The sequence below is a fragment of the Malaclemys terrapin genome, chromosome 5 (genome assembly GCF_027887155.1).
Source record: "Malaclemys terrapin pileata isolate rMalTer1 chromosome 5, rMalTer1.hap1, whole genome shotgun sequence".
Classification (NCBI taxonomy): domain Eukaryota; kingdom Metazoa; phylum Chordata; order Testudines; family Emydidae; genus Malaclemys; species Malaclemys terrapin.
In genome coordinates, this window is record NC_071509.1 from 120935172 (window position 1) to 120952529 (window position 17358).

The window sequence follows — 17358 nt, forward strand, 5'->3', positions numbered from 1 at the left end:
AAAAAAAGCTTCCCTTTGAAAACATTCGAAGGCTGGAAAGCTACTACAGCGTAGCTCTGCTGGCAAATCCCGCGGTAGCTGAAACGGCAGTCATAAACACGAGTTTGTGATCTATGACACAAGGGGAGAATGGATGGAAAGCACTTCAAAAGCTGGTTTACACTTTATGATCCCCAAGTGACTTCAGACTGACTGCTCTAAGATTTCAGGTCCTGGAATCTGCATGTCATTTTTCTTTCCATTTCCCTGCAGATTTTTTCTCCACCACCTGAATATGTAAATTGGTGATAAGGCAGGTATCTGGAAAAACACTTCTTAGCTGGATAAGCCTGTGTGTAATGGCTGTGTCTAGCAAGTAGGGTGTTAATCTCCCAGTACAGACAGATGTTCTTGAAAATGCTGCCAGGATCAAGAACGGATACAGCCCCAATATGCAATGGCTACGAGCGATATGCCGCAAAGCCTTATTAATTGGCAGGGGATTCATGATGGTGATGCTAACAAGTCTATAGGTAGCAAACATCTGGTACTCTACAGAAATATAAACAGCATCCAGAAAGGACCTCTGCTCAACACAACACTCTCCCACCTTGGGCTCTGGCTGTGGGAAGCATTTTTCACTGTTACCTTTGGGCTGTAGAAAGTGTTACACTTTCTGTTACTGTTATATTTGGGCACATGAAGCTTCAAACTTTTATGTTAAGAGACTTTGGCAGAAGGAGGCCTTTCCTCCTTTGTGACTGAATAAGCTTCACGCACCCTGTTCCTTAAACAAAAAATCCATTTGAACCTCAATCCAAAGCACTTAAGCCATGCAAAACTTTAAGTACACAATTAATCCCAATGAAGTCAATGGGACCAGTGCTTAAAGTTAAGCATGTGCTTTGCTGGATCAGAGCCTTATGCATGTTCCTCTTTTCTAGCTGGTAGAGCTCTGACAGCCAGTTATACCTATACACTTTCAAAAATGGGAGAAGTCCTACAAAAATATGTGTGTGCGCATGTTTATTCACTTTACCTCTTCTTCCACAGTGCCTGGCTTAAAGTTGTGTTTTTCTGCTACTATATGCAAAGCAGTTTGCCCATAGCACATAGTTTTAAAGATGATGTAATTTTTGAGAGAACATATACATTAGGTACTGGCACAGATTGCTGGTACAAACAGTACTCCACCTATTTTGGAAAGACAAAATTATCTCTTTTTATACATACAGAAATACATCAACCTCAACATAAAATTGTTCTCTATATCAACAGTCAACACTGTGTAGGGCAGGGACTTCAGAAAGGGTAAAGTACATATTTTATGCATTGCAATATACCTTGACTGCAAACAATACTTGGCATATTTAAATTTGTAAAGGGAAATCATGCCCCACCAATCTATTAGAATTCTTTGAGAGCGCCAAGAAGCATGTGGACAAGGATAATCCAGTGGATATAGCGTACTTGGACTTTCAGAAAGTCTTTGAAAAGGTCCAACACCAAATGCTCTTAAGCAAAGTACGCAGTCATGGGATAAGAGAGAGGGTCCTCTCGTGGATCAGTAACTGGTTGAAAGATAGGAAACGAAGGAGAGAGGTAATCTGTACTGGGACCTGTGCCATGTAAAATATTCATAAATGATTTGAAAAAAAGAGGGTGAACAGTGAGGTGGCAACATTTGCAGAAAATACTAAATTATTCAAGATAGTTAAATCCAAAGCAGACTGAGAAGAAGATGGGATCCCAAAGGGATCTCACAAAACTCGGTGACAGGGCAACAAAATGGCAGAAGAAATTCAATGTTAATAAGTTCAAAGTAATGCACATAGGAAAACATAATCCCAACTATAGATACAAAATGAAGGGGTCTAAATTACCATTCAAGAAAGATCTTACAGTCATGGAGGATAGTTCTCTGAAAACATCTGCTCAAGGTGCAGTGGCAGTCAAAAAAGCTAACAATATTAGGAACCTTTAGGAAAGGGACAGATAATAAGAGATAAAATATCATATTGCTACTATGTAAATCTACGGTATGTCTATATCTTGAAGACTGTGTGCAGTTCTGGTTGCCCCATCTCAAAAAAAGTATATTACAAATGAAAAAAGTACAGAGAAGGTCAACAAAAATGATTAGGGGTGTGGAACAGTTCCATATGATCCATTGATAAGTGCCCTGTTCTGTTCATTCCTCCGAAGTATCTGGCACTGGCCACTAATGGAAGACAGGAGATTGGGTTAGATGGACTGGTCTGACCCAGTATAGCTGTTTTTATATTCTTAAATTATTTTCCTATCAATGAAACTACAGCAGAACCTTTTTAAAAAATACCCCGGAGTAAATAATATCATACCTGCAAAGGGACAAACTGTACTTTTAACATAAAAGGGTAATAAGCCATTCCACAGCCAACAGTGAACACTGTATCTGGTACCTAATACTTAGGGTTTTAATTACAAGTATACTGTATAATGACAACATAACACTTGTTGAAGTTGTGTTCTAAATACTGCCAAAAACATGAATACAAACAACCTAAGTCTCCTTTTCTTCTTCCTAGAGACACTTTCTGTAAGTGCAGTTGAAAATTCTTGATCCCTATTAAATGTTATAATCCATTACTATGGTGCCAATCTGAAGAAAACCTTCTTTATTAGTGGAATTCAAAAATCAAACCAAAAATGACTTTGGAAAAATTACACCAATTAAGAATTACAAAATTCATTTTCAAACGAAAGAAAAGTGTCCCTTTTCCAGTTAATGATTCAAGCTGAACAATGAGCACCATTGTAGAACAGATTCAGGCAGCTGCGATTGTGGTGGCGGTGGCCTACTAGGTGAGATTACTGGCAAATGGTTAAATCTGACAGCCCACCACGACAGAAAGCTGAGCCATGACTATGCTTCTGGGAAAAATTACTACGGATGAATGTGCTCGATGGCTGAGGGAGAATGCCTCAAACAGAAGGTGAATGTTTTTCCAAACAGGTACTGAGCAGCCTTGTCTGATGAATACTAGAACAGAAGAGAGCCTGGAACACCGCCACCAACAAAAAATGGATTTCTCTGTTTGGTTTGGTTTGCCACATTCCATCTCTCCCCTCCCCCAGAACCAACTTTTCCCCCTCCTCAGTCCAGCTTGCTTCTTTTTGTTACTAGCGGCAGCCACAGGAGGATAGGACCTATGGAAAGGAGCAGGAGCTTCATAGCTCCCTTCCCCAGCAATTCCAGAAGCCCCTTCCCTGTGGAGAAGCAGGGTTAGTGGGAAGGCCTAGAGTCCCTTCCTCCCTCCGACAACAAGAGAGGAAATCTCCAGTGGAGGGGAGATGCCTACTGTGAAGGAAGCTTCACAACTCAGTAGGCAGTGCTCAATGTGCAGTGGCTGCCAGCAGGGGGTGCAGCTGGGCATGCTTTCAATTGAGAGGGAACCCTTGCAACCATGATCCCCTCAACACAAAACCATACATGGCAGAATGAGTTCAGGAATACTGTTTCCAGTCCAAATACTTCGCCCAGCTCTGCAAATATTAGAAGCCAAAGTATTTGTGTACTGTGCATATGCCAGAGCCACATCATTAACATTACTTTTGTGAAAAGAACAACATTCTCCATCCATTTCTTCAGATCAAAAATCTGAGTTTGCAAACAGGCAATCCTCAGTAACATGAGCACATAAAAACAAGACTTTTTTATGAACTACGACTTAGCATTTTATAGGTAGCTTATAATTTGTTCTAATTAAGACTGTAACTATGCAAGCAGTAAGTGATACTTACGAAAAATCAGCCCCACCCCTTTTCCCCTACCCTAGACATTTGTTACAATCAGTCATTCATTGGGGAAAGGGATTTTCAAAAGTTCAAGGAGTGCTAAAGGAAGATGAAGTGTCTTGAAATTGCCTCAGTCTGAAAGGAATGTTTTGAATATAATTCAATGGAGAGGAGAGCTCAGAAATCATGCAGCACAATGTACATACTCTTATATGTGCTTCTCATCAGTAGATCACAAAGTGCTTTAGAAAGTAGGTGAGTGTCATTGTTATATGTGTATATGTATATATTACACACAAACACTATGTTAAAAGAACATCAAGTTAGCAAAGTCAAGCACTCAAAGGTTAGGAAATGCCAGAATTAAGGTACCCACGCAGCTTTAATTTGGCCCCTTTTGCGCACGCATTACGATACAGTCTTTAATTATATGATCACATACTCAATATCATTTTTTTTCCCATGGGACCCTGGTCTCATTCAGTGCACAGAATGGAAAGGGCTCACTAAATGGGTAGCTATTCCATATTTTTTATCCTCATTGTTCCATACGAGGGTATCACAAACCCTAATGAATTTATTTCCACCATACTCCGAAGATGGGGGACTGAGGCACATAGATATTAAGGTCAGTAGTGCCCAGTTTGAGATGCTTAGGGCATAATTCTTCAGAGGACCTAGCATTTTTATAGCACATTATATGTTCAAGGTGCAGCTCCTGTTGAACTTGGCTGCAGCTTAAGTGCTCAGCACTTCTACAATCCAGGCCCTCGGGTCTCAAGTTTGGCACCCAGAAAATGCAGAACTCACAACTGGTGACCACCTGGGAAAATCTGGTGTAAGTACTTACTCATCATCACACGGGAATTCTGTGGTAGAGGCAGGGACAGAATTCAATTCTACAATGTTCAACATGTATCACGGCATTCAACTTACATCATAGCATTGAAAAGCCTTAACCACAAGACCATCCTATTTCTTCCTGCAGTTTGATGCCTCATTCACCACACATCTTCCAACTTCTACAAGCTGAGACAGGAGACCTACAAACAACAGCCCCGTTCACTACAACCGTGGCTTTCAACCTTTCCAGACTACTGTACCCCTTTCAGGAGTCTCATTTGTCTGGTGTATCCCCCAGGTTTCATCTTATTTAAAAACTACTTGCTTACAAAAACAGATATAAAAATAAAGAAGTGTCACAGCACACTATTACTGAAAAATGGCTTACTTTCTCGTTTTTACCATATAAATATACAATAAATCAATTGGAATATAAATATTGTACTTACATTTCAGTGTATAGTATATAGAGCAGTATAAATAAGTCATTGTATGAAATATTAGTTTGTACTGACTTCACTAGTGTTTTTTATGTCGCCTGTTGTAAACCTAGGCAAATATCTAGATGAGCTGATGTACTCCCGGAAGACCTCTCTGTACCCCATGGGTACGCGTACCCCTGGTTGAGAACCACTGCACTACACAACTCATTCATTCCCAGAGCATCGTCCATCCTGTGTGTGCGCGTGCAGACACATACAGATGTAATATATAATGTACATATGCACACATTTTCAGTGTGCTCACATTTACACAGCAGCCTCAGAAACCACGGCACCATATTGACCACTTTTTAAAAGTATTATAATATTTTGTACTTCCTTCCATTCAAGGGTGACTTTAAAAACTTTAATGAATTTAGCTTCAAAACCTTCCTATAAGCCAAGTACGTATTATTATCCCATTTTACTAACAGAGAAACTCAGGCACAGAAAGATTAAGTCATGAAACTAAAGTCACATAGGAAGCCTGCGGCAAGACCAACCTTCCATCAGTTTGTGTGTTCAGTTATTCCAGAAACACATCTACATTTCTCAGCACAGTTTCAAATGTGTAACAGCTTTCTCAATCACAATCCTTTACAAAACAGGCCAGGTTTATATGCATGCAAATTTTTATGGGGAACAAACATGTGTGTTCTTTTTATATATGCATCTGACTATCTGTTTACACACACTACTCCATTTATCAGAGGGGTAGCCGTGTTAGTCTGAATCTGTAAAAAGCAACAGAGGGTCCTGTGGCACCTTTGAGACTAACAGAAGTACTGGGAGCATAAGCTCTCGTGGGTAAGAACCTCACTTCTTGCATCTGAAGAAGTGAGGTTCTTACCCACGAAAGCTTATGCTCCCAGTACTTCTGTTAGTCTCAAAGGTGCCACAGGACCCTCTGTTGCTTTTTACTACTCCATTTGGAGCACGCATGTTTTTAATAATTTAGCCCTATGCATACGTGTCCCATAAGAGTAGGTACATGTGTGCATGAACATGTCTATAAATAAAGAAAAGAGCTGGATTGCCAGGTAATGGTATATAAAGAAAACAATATGGAATTAAGTTCTACCACTTAGTGAAATCTGTTTCAATATTAAACCTAACGTAATAAACTGAAAAAAGCAAAAAATGAATTGATGCCCTTTTATTACAGCCTGGCTGAGAAATTTTATTTTTTAAAAGTATTTTTAAGCTACCCTTCTTCCCTCTTCACTGGTTCACAACAGGAGTGCTTAAAAATTGCCCCCACATGCCTATGAAACATAAAATTGTAGACATTATCAAAATGGGATGTATCCTCTTCTTAAGAGTATATTTGAATATTTTCCAGAGTTCACAGTTAGTATCATAGAAATACATTAGTCTTAAATCATGGATGTCTTAAACCGCATTTCAAAGAGTGTCAGGGCATTTGGGAATCTGGGTGAATGATGGTCCCCTTGCTTAGTTAGGCATGTAGCATAATGTTTTATTCCATGCAGATGGTAACATGATGCAGGCCCTATTTAATGTAAAAGGAACTGACTGCTTTAAGATTAAAATCTGAGCATCAGCAGCATTTACAATACGGATACAAAGCTACACACCTGCTTTATGTCCTGGCTATATATTAATACTCTGAATATAAACACATCCAGAGATATATTTTATGAAAAGAAAGGAGCACTAACCTGGAGAAGAATGCAGCACTGTTAATGAAAGAGATTTCATCTGGTAAATCCATTTCCTCCAAACATGCACTACTGTCAGTTAATCGGAGGCTGACTTGAGGAATTCCATCCGACAACTCTGGTTGTGGCAAGAGGCGTTCCTGTACAGATCTTTCCCTCGTGGACTTTGTGATCTAGAGAGGAAAAGAAAGAACAAAATGAAAATGAAAGACGGGCACAGCAACCTTTCCAGCTAATTTGTAGCAGAAAGCCATGTTAGAATAGTGTATAAATAACAAAGAATGACAGGCTGCAAAACATTTGTATAAAATACATATAAACCAAACCTTTTACTAGATGAAAACAATTAAACAAAATAAAGACTGAAAAGATGTGTCAGCTGATCATCAAGGAAATTAACCAAAGGAAGGTAATTGCAATCACTGGAAAGTTATTTTCTACATGATGGTAGGTTATCATAGATGACAAAAAGACAAATTAATTATTTCTCCTTGAGATCAATAGGAAAAATAGACTGTAAAAGATAGGAAGTACTAGCAAAGGAATTAAATCTGTTAGGACAGCTCATACTTCATTTTTTTTAAACTGCAGTTAATGTCAATACATACTGCATGTCTGTTCCCCAGGATAAATATATCGACAAGGATGCTCAAAAATAGTATGGTTTAATTTTGAACAAAATCTCTCAATGATGAATTCTGCACTCATATGTCCATGCATGACTCCCACTGACTTGGACAGGTGACGCGCACACACATCCAAATGGGGAATTTGGACCGGAAAGGTTAGGAAGTATAAACAGGAACCGAAAGAAAAATATTGTTACAACACAGGAAAAATATTAGTTCTTGGGGACAGCAATTGATAGAAGTCATGCAGGAATTAAGTATAAAAGGAGGGAAAAGATGGATTTTCTTGAAGTAATTACATATGGAACACCTGTTACTTGGGGAGGAAAGGGATTTATATTTTTATGTTGCCAAAATTTTTGCTATGAAGCCACTGTGATGTTTTTGAAATCACCCCTACCTGTAAGGGGTTCTGTCACCGCCTGCCCTGTAACCTTAAGATGTCTTAATTCTGTGTTGCTATGGCTCAGATCCCTGATACCAGTATCCTGCCCACAAGCACAAGGTCTCACTCTGGCTTCCACCAGTCAAGTTACCCCTTGGAGGGTGACGCCAACAGCCTTTCTAGTCCCAAGTCTCCCTATATCTGTGCTATCCGAGTTCTTAACTACCAGACACTCGGACAGTTCCCCTCTGGTTCGTCGCCCCTGATGGCGTGAAACCGCAGGATGACTATGAGTCGACAATGTGATGTGGCGGTGAAAAAAGCCAATGTGGTCTTGGGATGCATTAGGCGAGGTATATCTAGTAGGGATAAGGAGGTCCTGCTTCCGTTGTATAAGGCGCTGGTGAGACCTCATTTGGAGTACTGTGTGCAGTTCTGGTCTCCCATGTTTAAAAAAGATGAACTCAAACTGGAACGGGTGCAGAGAAGGGCGACTAGGATGATCAGAGGAATGGAAAACCTGTTGTATGAAAGGAGACTAGAGGAGCTTGGGTTGTTTAGTCTGACAAAACGAAGGCTGAGGGGGGATATGATTGCTATCTTTAAATATATCAGAGGGATAAATACAAGGGAGGGAGAGGAATTATTCCAGCTTAGTACTAATGTGGACACGAGAACGAATGGATACAAACTGGCCGTGGGGAAGTTCAGGCTTGAAATTAGACGAAGGTTTCTGACCGTCAGAGGGGTGAAATATTGGAACGGCCTTCCGAGGGAAATGGTGGGGGCGACGGACCTGTCTGGTTTTAAGATTAAGTTAGATAAGTTTATGGAGGGAATGGTTTAATGGTAAAACATAATAGCCAAGGAATACCAAGCAATGGTAGGTAAATAGTATAATGGCTAACAGGGGTCAGGCTAGAGACTCTTGCCTACATGCTCGGGGTCTTACTGATCGCCATATTTGGGGTCGGGAAGGAATTTTCCTCCAGGGTAGATTGGCTGAGCCTCTGGAGGTTTTTCGCCTTCCTCTGCAGCATGGGGCAGGGATCACTAGCAGGAGGGTCTCTGCCAATTGAAGTCACTAAAACACAGGATTGGGGACTTCAACAGCAGAGTCAAGGGAAGGGGTAGGGACGGTTTTGTGGCCTGCAGCATGCAGGGGGTCAGACCAGATGATCATAATGGTCCCTTCTGACCTTAAAGTCTATGAGTCTATGAGAAACCAGCCCCCCAGTTATCACGTCACTTTGTTCTCCCCACACTCCCCACAATTTACACACCAGAAACCTGCTTGGAATAAAAAACAAAAGTTTATTTAACAGAAAACCCACTGATTCACATATGAAATAATATGGGGAAGCAAACACATACAAATTACACAGAAACTAAATATAAAGTCGCATCCTCGGACTTTACACTTCCATAGTAGATAAAATATTTTTTTCTAATACAAGTTAACTATTGTATTTGCACAGTTTCCCAGCAAGCATACCTCCTGTCTATCACGGGGGGGGGTTGGGGGTGGGTGGAAGGAACCAATGTTCACACCCAGCCTCCCGCCTAGAGGCTGTCCCTCAGTTTCTGGATGGATTTCACTTCCAACCCCTTCCATTTTAAAAGGGGTTGCAGTATTTTTCTTCAGTCACTATAGGTATGAAATGTGAGAAAATTCTCAGCTGATTCAATGTTTTCACATTAACTCTAATGGTCCCTCATTGTCATTTCCTGGGCTGGATAATGGAGGGGTACTTGAAGTTGGCTGTGTGTAAACATCTGGCTTGGGAGATGCTTCTCCCTTCTTGACTGCTTCACCACCCTGCTGTGAGGTGGATCTGAAGCTGCCCCACAGATTAGGAGTACAGTTTTCTATATACACAAATACATACATTTATAACCATAGTCTGTATACATATCTGATAGCGACATCAATTTCAGAACAATATATGGTTTCATAAAAGACCTTACTCAATATATTTTATAGTACAATAGCATTGGATACAATCGATTTAGCTGCTTATTTGGGGGGTTTAAACCTTCTGTTCTCCCCTTTAGGTGACTGAACCCTGATTGTTACATAAGAATGGCCATACTGGCTCAGACCAAAGGTCCATTCAGCCCAGTATCCTGTCTACTGACAGTGGCCAATGCCAGGTGCCCCAAAAGGAGTGAACCTAACAGGTAGGGTGACCAGATGTTCCAATTTTATAGGGACAGTCCCAATATTTGGGGCTTTTTCTTATATAGGCTCCTATTACCCCCCATCCCCTGTCCCGATTTTTCACACTTGCTGTCTGGTCACCCTACTAACAGGTAATGATCAAGTGATTTCTCTCCTGCCATCCATCTCCATCCTCTGACAAACAGAGGCTAGGGACACCATTCCTTACCCATCCTGGCGAATAGGCATTAATGGACTTAACCTCCATGAATTTATCTTACAGACACTCCTGTCTGTTCTGAATAACAACAATATATCTCTGAGACACAAGGTGGGTGAGCTAATATCTTTTATTAGACCAACTTCTGTTGCTGAGAGAGACTAGCTTTTGAGCTTACACAGAGCTCTTCTTCAGGCCCTGAAGGTTTGTGTGGCTCGAAAGCTTGTCTCTCTCACCAACAGAAGTTGGTCTAATAAAAGTTATTACCTCACCCACCCTGTCTCTCTAATATCCTGGGACCAACACAGCTACAACGACACTGCATAAGATAACTCTGAGGTGATCTAATAGAGATTCTCAGATTTATGAGAGAGAATTATAGATGTCTCTGGAAATTGGTTATGAATAGGTTTATGAAAAGGATCATAATAGTTGCACTCATATCTACCCAGTTTCAGGCTTTTGGCCTGTGACTCTCACTTTTGGGGAATTTCTTAAACTGTCAGAACACTGTCCAAAATCTCAGGACCATTGGTGGTGATGCAGCTGCAGGTGCTGGGGCTGGTATGAAATTGACAGTAGAGGAGCAATGGAGAGGTCCTGTTCCAACAGGTACACAGGAGACAATTCCTACCATCCTCCGGGTGACCTAGGAACTTCTTGGTGCCAACTGGCAGAGGGCGCAGGGGTTTACAGGGATCCTCTGGGTCTGATGCTACATAGTAGCATGGCAAAGGTGGCATGTGAGGTCTTTACCAAGAACCAGGAACGCACTGGTCATGCTAGTCATTATGAAACGTACGTATCAGTAATATTTATGAAGTTAGGTATCTATACTGGAAATTAAGTTCTTAAAGCCTTGAAGTTAAAAGTAGGTCACCAGGAGGTAACATGCTGTGGAGAGATTCTGGTCAGGCAGGGGATAGGACATGCTTCTCTCTCTGTGTCTGGTCAACTGTATAGTGTGCATTTTGTGTCCCACAATGTAAACCTATCTGCATGTGGAGCCAGATACAAATTAAAAGACTGTAAGGTCAACAAGAGAAGGAGGTCACAGGAAAGAACAATGAGTAGAGGGTGTCCTGTTTACAAATAATAAGATCAAAGCACTGTTATGTATATCTGGGATTGCAAAGAGATGGGATTTTTCCACTGAGTAGGCAAGGGGACAGTGACTTATCTCATGAACGTGAGACCACAGCCAAGTCTGGCTGTAATACACTGGAAGGATTTTGGGTAAGCTTTTGCTCTATGTGATCTGACAATAAACTATCTAAGCAAGTTTAGGCTCTAAAAAACATGTTATAATTTTATTTTATATATGTAACCATTTGTTTCCATTAATTCTACTTGCTTCTTCTCAAATCTTGCTTCTTTTTTAAACAAAATTCTTCTTTTTACGGTAAATGTATCTATGTGCTGTGTGATGAGCAGAGTGGTGATCCTGAGGAGTAACTGGTAAACTGGTGTGTACTGGTCCTTTGGAAGTAGTGGATCTGCAAATTCTCTGAGTGTCCAGTGGAAGAGGGGCCAAACACTCCAGGGCATGCTCAGAATGCTTGGGGTGCAGGGGGAGGTTGGAGTGTACCTATTGCTTACCTGCAGAGAGACAGCCAAGCCTGCTTGGGCTAAGAGGGGAACGCTTGTGTTGCCTGTGGCTGTTGGAGCCCTCCTCAGACTAAGGCAGGGATTAGCGAGGTGCCTCATAGAGCATTATTATTTTCCTCATGTAAAATGAAAACTGTAAATGTATCCGAGATGTCAGTGCAAAGAGAAACCCAGGTATACCGGTGCAGGCCTGTGTGGAAGTGGAGGGGGTCACTAAAAAGGGAAATCTCAGGCTTTCAATTTTCCACTGTAAGCAGGTATAATTTCACGTCACTTGGCTACCGTTTCACCATGTGTATGCACAGGCACGAGAGAAGACCTGAAGCTGGCATGATCTAAGTTTCTACAGTAGATAAAATAAGGGTACAGATGACCATAAGAAGCATTTACCCTTGTTCCTGCACGAGCATGGGACTGACTCCACGGGAATAAAGGAGGAAGGTGGGATTAAGATGAACTGAGAAGAGACGGGCATGTCAGACAGAGTGACCTTTCCCTGTTCTATCATTTATGTCACATGCACCAGAGGCAGAGTGAATTCAGCAACAGATAAACTAAGTGAAAGAGCATTTGTTCAGTGTCTCTGGCTTACAGCCTCTAGACTGCACAACTAGGCCTCCCTGAAGTCAATAGGCATTTTGCCAGGGGTAAATAGGGCCCATTTGTCAATGGGCCAGGATTTCACCTTTTGAATGTTACAGCCAGATTTTGCCACCCCATCTCATGCAGTAGCAATTTTCTATTGAAATCAGTGGGGCTGTGTGCATAGACGTATGAGTTCAAAATCCGGCTCTTAGAAGTTCCATACTGCAGGTTGGACTGGTTTGAGGGTGACTGGAGGAAACAAAAAGTGAAACTGTGTGTTCTTCTGGGAGATACGGGGGTGTCTGAAGCCAGTACGAGGGGTACTGGGGTGTGAGGATTCCAGTTCATTAAGCCTGTTGGATACTTTTTTGACCACGTGGAATGTCTTATTGATCCAGATATCCCTGATGCTACTATAGTTTATGAAGCATGATGAGATGTATATATATTAGCTGATATAGATATCATTTGGTTGTGCTGCTTTGAAAGCTATAAACATTGATGACTGAATGAAATATAAAGAATTTACCATTATTATAAGCCTTAAATAGAACAGAATTTGCTCTGCTGTACTTCAAAGAGCAAGAGGATATGGGCCTGATGCTCCAATCCTTACAAATGCAAAGAGCCTCTTACTTACCCGGACAGCCAGTGGGCTTCAAAGGGGCTCCTCATGCATTTTAAGAACTGCAATACCAGGCTCATAATTATCTGGTTTTTAATGAACATAGAAGAAGAAATCTATTGAAAATCACAGTTAAAACTAGAATTACAGCATTATAAAATAAACACACTTAAGTAGCCACTAAACTCATCAGGGGAAGAAGAAATGACCTCTCAGTGGCAATATTTTTTCTTAATGTGGCAAGAGTATTTTTCTTTGAAAGCTGGCACTCCTAGGCTTCACTTTCCTGAGGCTGTGGGGACTGTTGTCATTTGTTTTATGTCTGTACAGGGCCTAGCACAATGAGGACCAACCTGACTGTGGCCTTTAGATGCTACCACAATATAAATGTTAAACAACAACAACTCCATTCAAGTCACAGCAGCAGAAAACTCCATGCAATTAATAAAATCATAAATTAATTATTATTATTATTTGAATAGAGAGCTTTTCTGCTGCTGTGATTTGAATGGAATTGTTGTTATTCTACATTTATGTGTACACACACACACACACACACACACACACACACATTATTCTGTGCAAAATACAAGGCTCAGTTGTGACTTTAAGGTACAGCTCCACATTAGGGGCAGCAGGAATTACACCCTCGAAGATGTAAACAATTCTACTAGAACACTATAACGAATAAGGAATAAAATAAATAAATAAATAAATAAATAAACGTGTGTGCAAACAGAGCAGACTAACATGCCGTGTAGATATGGGGATTAGTGATCCAAGGCCAGGAATTAGCAGAAAGTTCCCCTTATGCCCTTAACAAATTGTAGGCAAACTGATTTAAGTACACGATATAAGCAGTCATGGGATAAGACGGAATGTCCTCTTATGAGTAAGCAGTCATAGGATAAGAGGGAAGGTCCCCTCCTGGATGAGTAACTGGTTAAAACACAGGAAACAAAGGGTAGGAATAAATGGTCAGTTTTCAGAATGGAAAGAAGTAAATAATGGGGTCCTCCAGGGATGTGTACTGGGACCAATGCTGTTCAGCATATTCATAAATGATCTGTAAAAGGGATAAATAGTGAGGTGGCAAAATTTGCAGACAAAACAAACTACTCAAGATAGTTAAGTCCAAAGCAGACTGTGAAGAGTTACCAATAGATCTCACAAAACTGGGTGACTGGGCAGATGAAATTCAATGTTGATAAATGCAAATTAATCCACATTGGAAAACATAATCCTAACTATACATACAAAATGATGGGATCTAAATTTGCTGTTACCACTCAAAAAAGAGATCCTGGAGTCACTGTGGATAGCTCTCTGCTCAATGTGCAGTGGCAGCCAAAAAAGCTAACAATGTTAGGAACCATTAGGAAAAGGATAGATAAGAAGACAGAAAATATCATAATGCCACTATATAAATCCACGGTACACCCACATCTTGAATACTGTGTGCAGTTCTGGTCACCCCACCTCAAAATATATATATATAAGAATTGGAAAAGGTACAGAGAAGGGCAACAAAAATGATTAAGGGTATGGAAGAGTTTCTGTATGAGGAGAGATTAGAAAGACTGGGATTTTTCATTTTAGAAAAGAAACGACTAAGAGGGGACATGACAGAGGTCTATAAAATCGTGAATGGTGTGGAGAAAAAGTGATATTTACTCCTTCATATAACATAAGAACTAGGGGTGACCTAATGAATTAATAGGCAGCAGGTTTAAAACAAATAAAAGGAAGTACTTCTTCACAAAACACACAGTCAATCTGTGGAACTCATTGCCAGGGGATGATGTGAAGGCCAAAACTACAACTGGCTTCAAAAAGAATAAGATAAGTTCATTAAGGTTAATCCATCAGTGGTTATTAGCCAAGATGGTCAGGTATGCAAACCCATGCTCTGGGTATCCCTAGCCTCTGATTGCCAGAAGCTGGGAGTGAATGACGGGATGGATCACTCAATGAGTGTCCTGTTCTGTTCATTTTCTCTGAAGCACCTGGCATTGGCCACTGTCGGATGATAGTATACTGGGCTAGATGGACCCTTGGTCTGACCCAGTATGGCTGTTCTTATGTTCATGATCAATGCAACCACAGAATATTTCTGCCAGACATTTCATCTGTAGACTCTGCCTCACACAATGCTAGAAAAAGTAATGAAAAGAGGGCCTTTTGGCAAGACACTATGCGTCAGACTGAGTTCTTTAGAGCTGTTCAAACTCCTTGGTCTGTAACACCGTGACTTGTAAATCCTTTGATATCTTGAGGCTTTCCAAATAAAAACGGATTCATTGTTCAGGTGTCCATAGGAGGGGAAAAAATCCTAGTGAATCATTTTATTCTTTCCTAAAGTTCCCCCCACCCCTCTTTACAGTGTTGGTATTGGGGTCATTTATATAATGCCACTGCTACAAGCCAATATATGTATCACACACAAACTCTGAGGGACAATTATGCTTGTAAAACCAGATTTTAGGCTAGGATTTCCATTGCACAATTACAACACACCAATCCGAATAGGTAAAGGGAGGAAAAAAAGGAATGCTTCTTTCTCTAGTCCATACTACTTATAACCTAGCAACATGACAACATTATAACACAACACCATAGTATTGTGGTTATTTGCCCTGCAACATAACACACAAATAGCAGCAACCCTACTTAAATCTGATCTCACTACATTTTTTTTTACACTCTTTCTGGCCTAAATTCTGTTTTCAGTTACACCAGTGTAAAATTGGAGCAACTCCCTTTAATTCAGTAAGGTTACTAGGGGTTTAGAACCTCTTTCACCCAGATGAATGGCTGGAAGACACAGTGCCGATTATCCGGTACTACCGTTTTTAGTGAATATATGAAAAAAGTAACATAACAACAATAAGAAGAACCCAGGATACTGCATCAAAGAAATGAACAGAAGAACCTCACTCAGGAGGTTCAGCATGAACTGGGGAGGCATGCAGATGAGTGAGCGCTGGCAACGGAGAGGAGCACCTGCACCGCTGGCCATTTGCTCATATCCTAGTCGTGTTCCAGGGCCAGGCTGAGTACCAGTGGAGGAACCACAAAGTGACATAGTGCTCTCCCATCAGCACACAAGGAGAATGGCATTGCCCATAATGGCCCCACCTTGGCACGGCAGCAGGACTCATTAGATTATTGTTCAATGAACTTCCCCCCATCACGCCACTCATTTATTTTCAGTGAGGATTTGTGGGTTTGTTGGTACCGAACTGCAGTTTAGTGAAAATTTACACACACACACACACACACAGTCTGCCACAGAGTCCAGAGTCAGAGGCTCAGCTACTGATTTTTACATTGACATAGCAAACCCAACACTGCCTGTATGACGTGGGGAAAAACTACCTTGTGCTGGACAACAGTTCCCCACTTCTCTTGTAAGACCTCGTCTGCCTGAGGGGAATATCATCTTGCTGCCTCAAGTCACAGTTCTACACCCTGGGCTACCTAGGGCTGGTTAGGAACTGAAATCCAAGAGCTATACAGTGAAAGCTGATGGAGATGTGTTACCTAGCAGCTCTATGTTCTTGGTGAACCAGGGTGCAGTACTCAGCCTGTCTGACTCACGAAAGACCTCCCGCTTCCCAGCCTCTGCTTGAACCAAAGCAGATCAGAAGAAAGACTTACAAAAAGCAATGAAAAGATAGGAAGAGACACACCTAAACCCCTCCAGACCAGGGTGACAGGATTAAGCAAACTCGCCTAGCCTCATTTGCATCTAAGATAGGACAGGGAGGCATCCCCATTAGCATACAGAATGGAGAACAGAGATTCCAAGGCAAGAACCACACTGAACTCTGGTACCAGAAAAGCAGAGAAGCACTGCATAATGGGGGATCTCTGCTCCAGATGTTAATGAACCCACGCCTGCACACACCCAGCTCAGTAGTTATCAGACCAATTCCAGTGATAAATCCTTTATTGGTATCCAATTGCATTGTAAGCTTCCTCAAAGGAACACCGCCCATAGGAATGATCAGTTACTATTGTCTAGCCTGAACAAAACAATTTTGGTATACTCCCTGAGTCATCAGTTTACCCACAAACAAATCTAGTGTTCTCCCTTGAACCATTATTCTTTCCCTACAAAAACCCCTACCCATGCTCAAGTAAGTGCTCTGATGCCTGGATCCAAACTCTGCATCAGGTCCATTGCGACTTCATCTTCTCCTGACTGATCGTGCTGGGAGCTCTGCCTGTCTCCAGCACTCCGGACCCTCAGCTACCACCACCACCTGGGACCCCCGATCGATTCAAGCTTCATGGAGTGATGAGAACCCATCTCTCTCTCTCTCTCTCTAGGTATAGTCTTCTGACCCTGACTTGTGTGATCAGTCATGGTTTTCTAA

General features: G+C 41.3%; 1 protein-coding gene across 6 annotated transcripts in view; it reads right to left on the reverse strand.

The window, feature by feature from the left end:
- LOC128838332 (protein FAM13A-like) overlaps positions 1–17358 on the reverse strand; it is a 359314-nt gene that overhangs the window by 102884 nt on the left and 239072 nt on the right. For all 6 annotated transcript variants that reach the window (XM_054030435.1, XM_054030434.1, XM_054030433.1 and 3 more), the window contains one exon: positions 6764–6936. In XM_054030435.1, coding sequence (XP_053886410.1) covers positions 6764–6936 — 173 coding nt within the window. The remainder of the gene's footprint in view (positions 1–6763; positions 6937–17358) is intronic.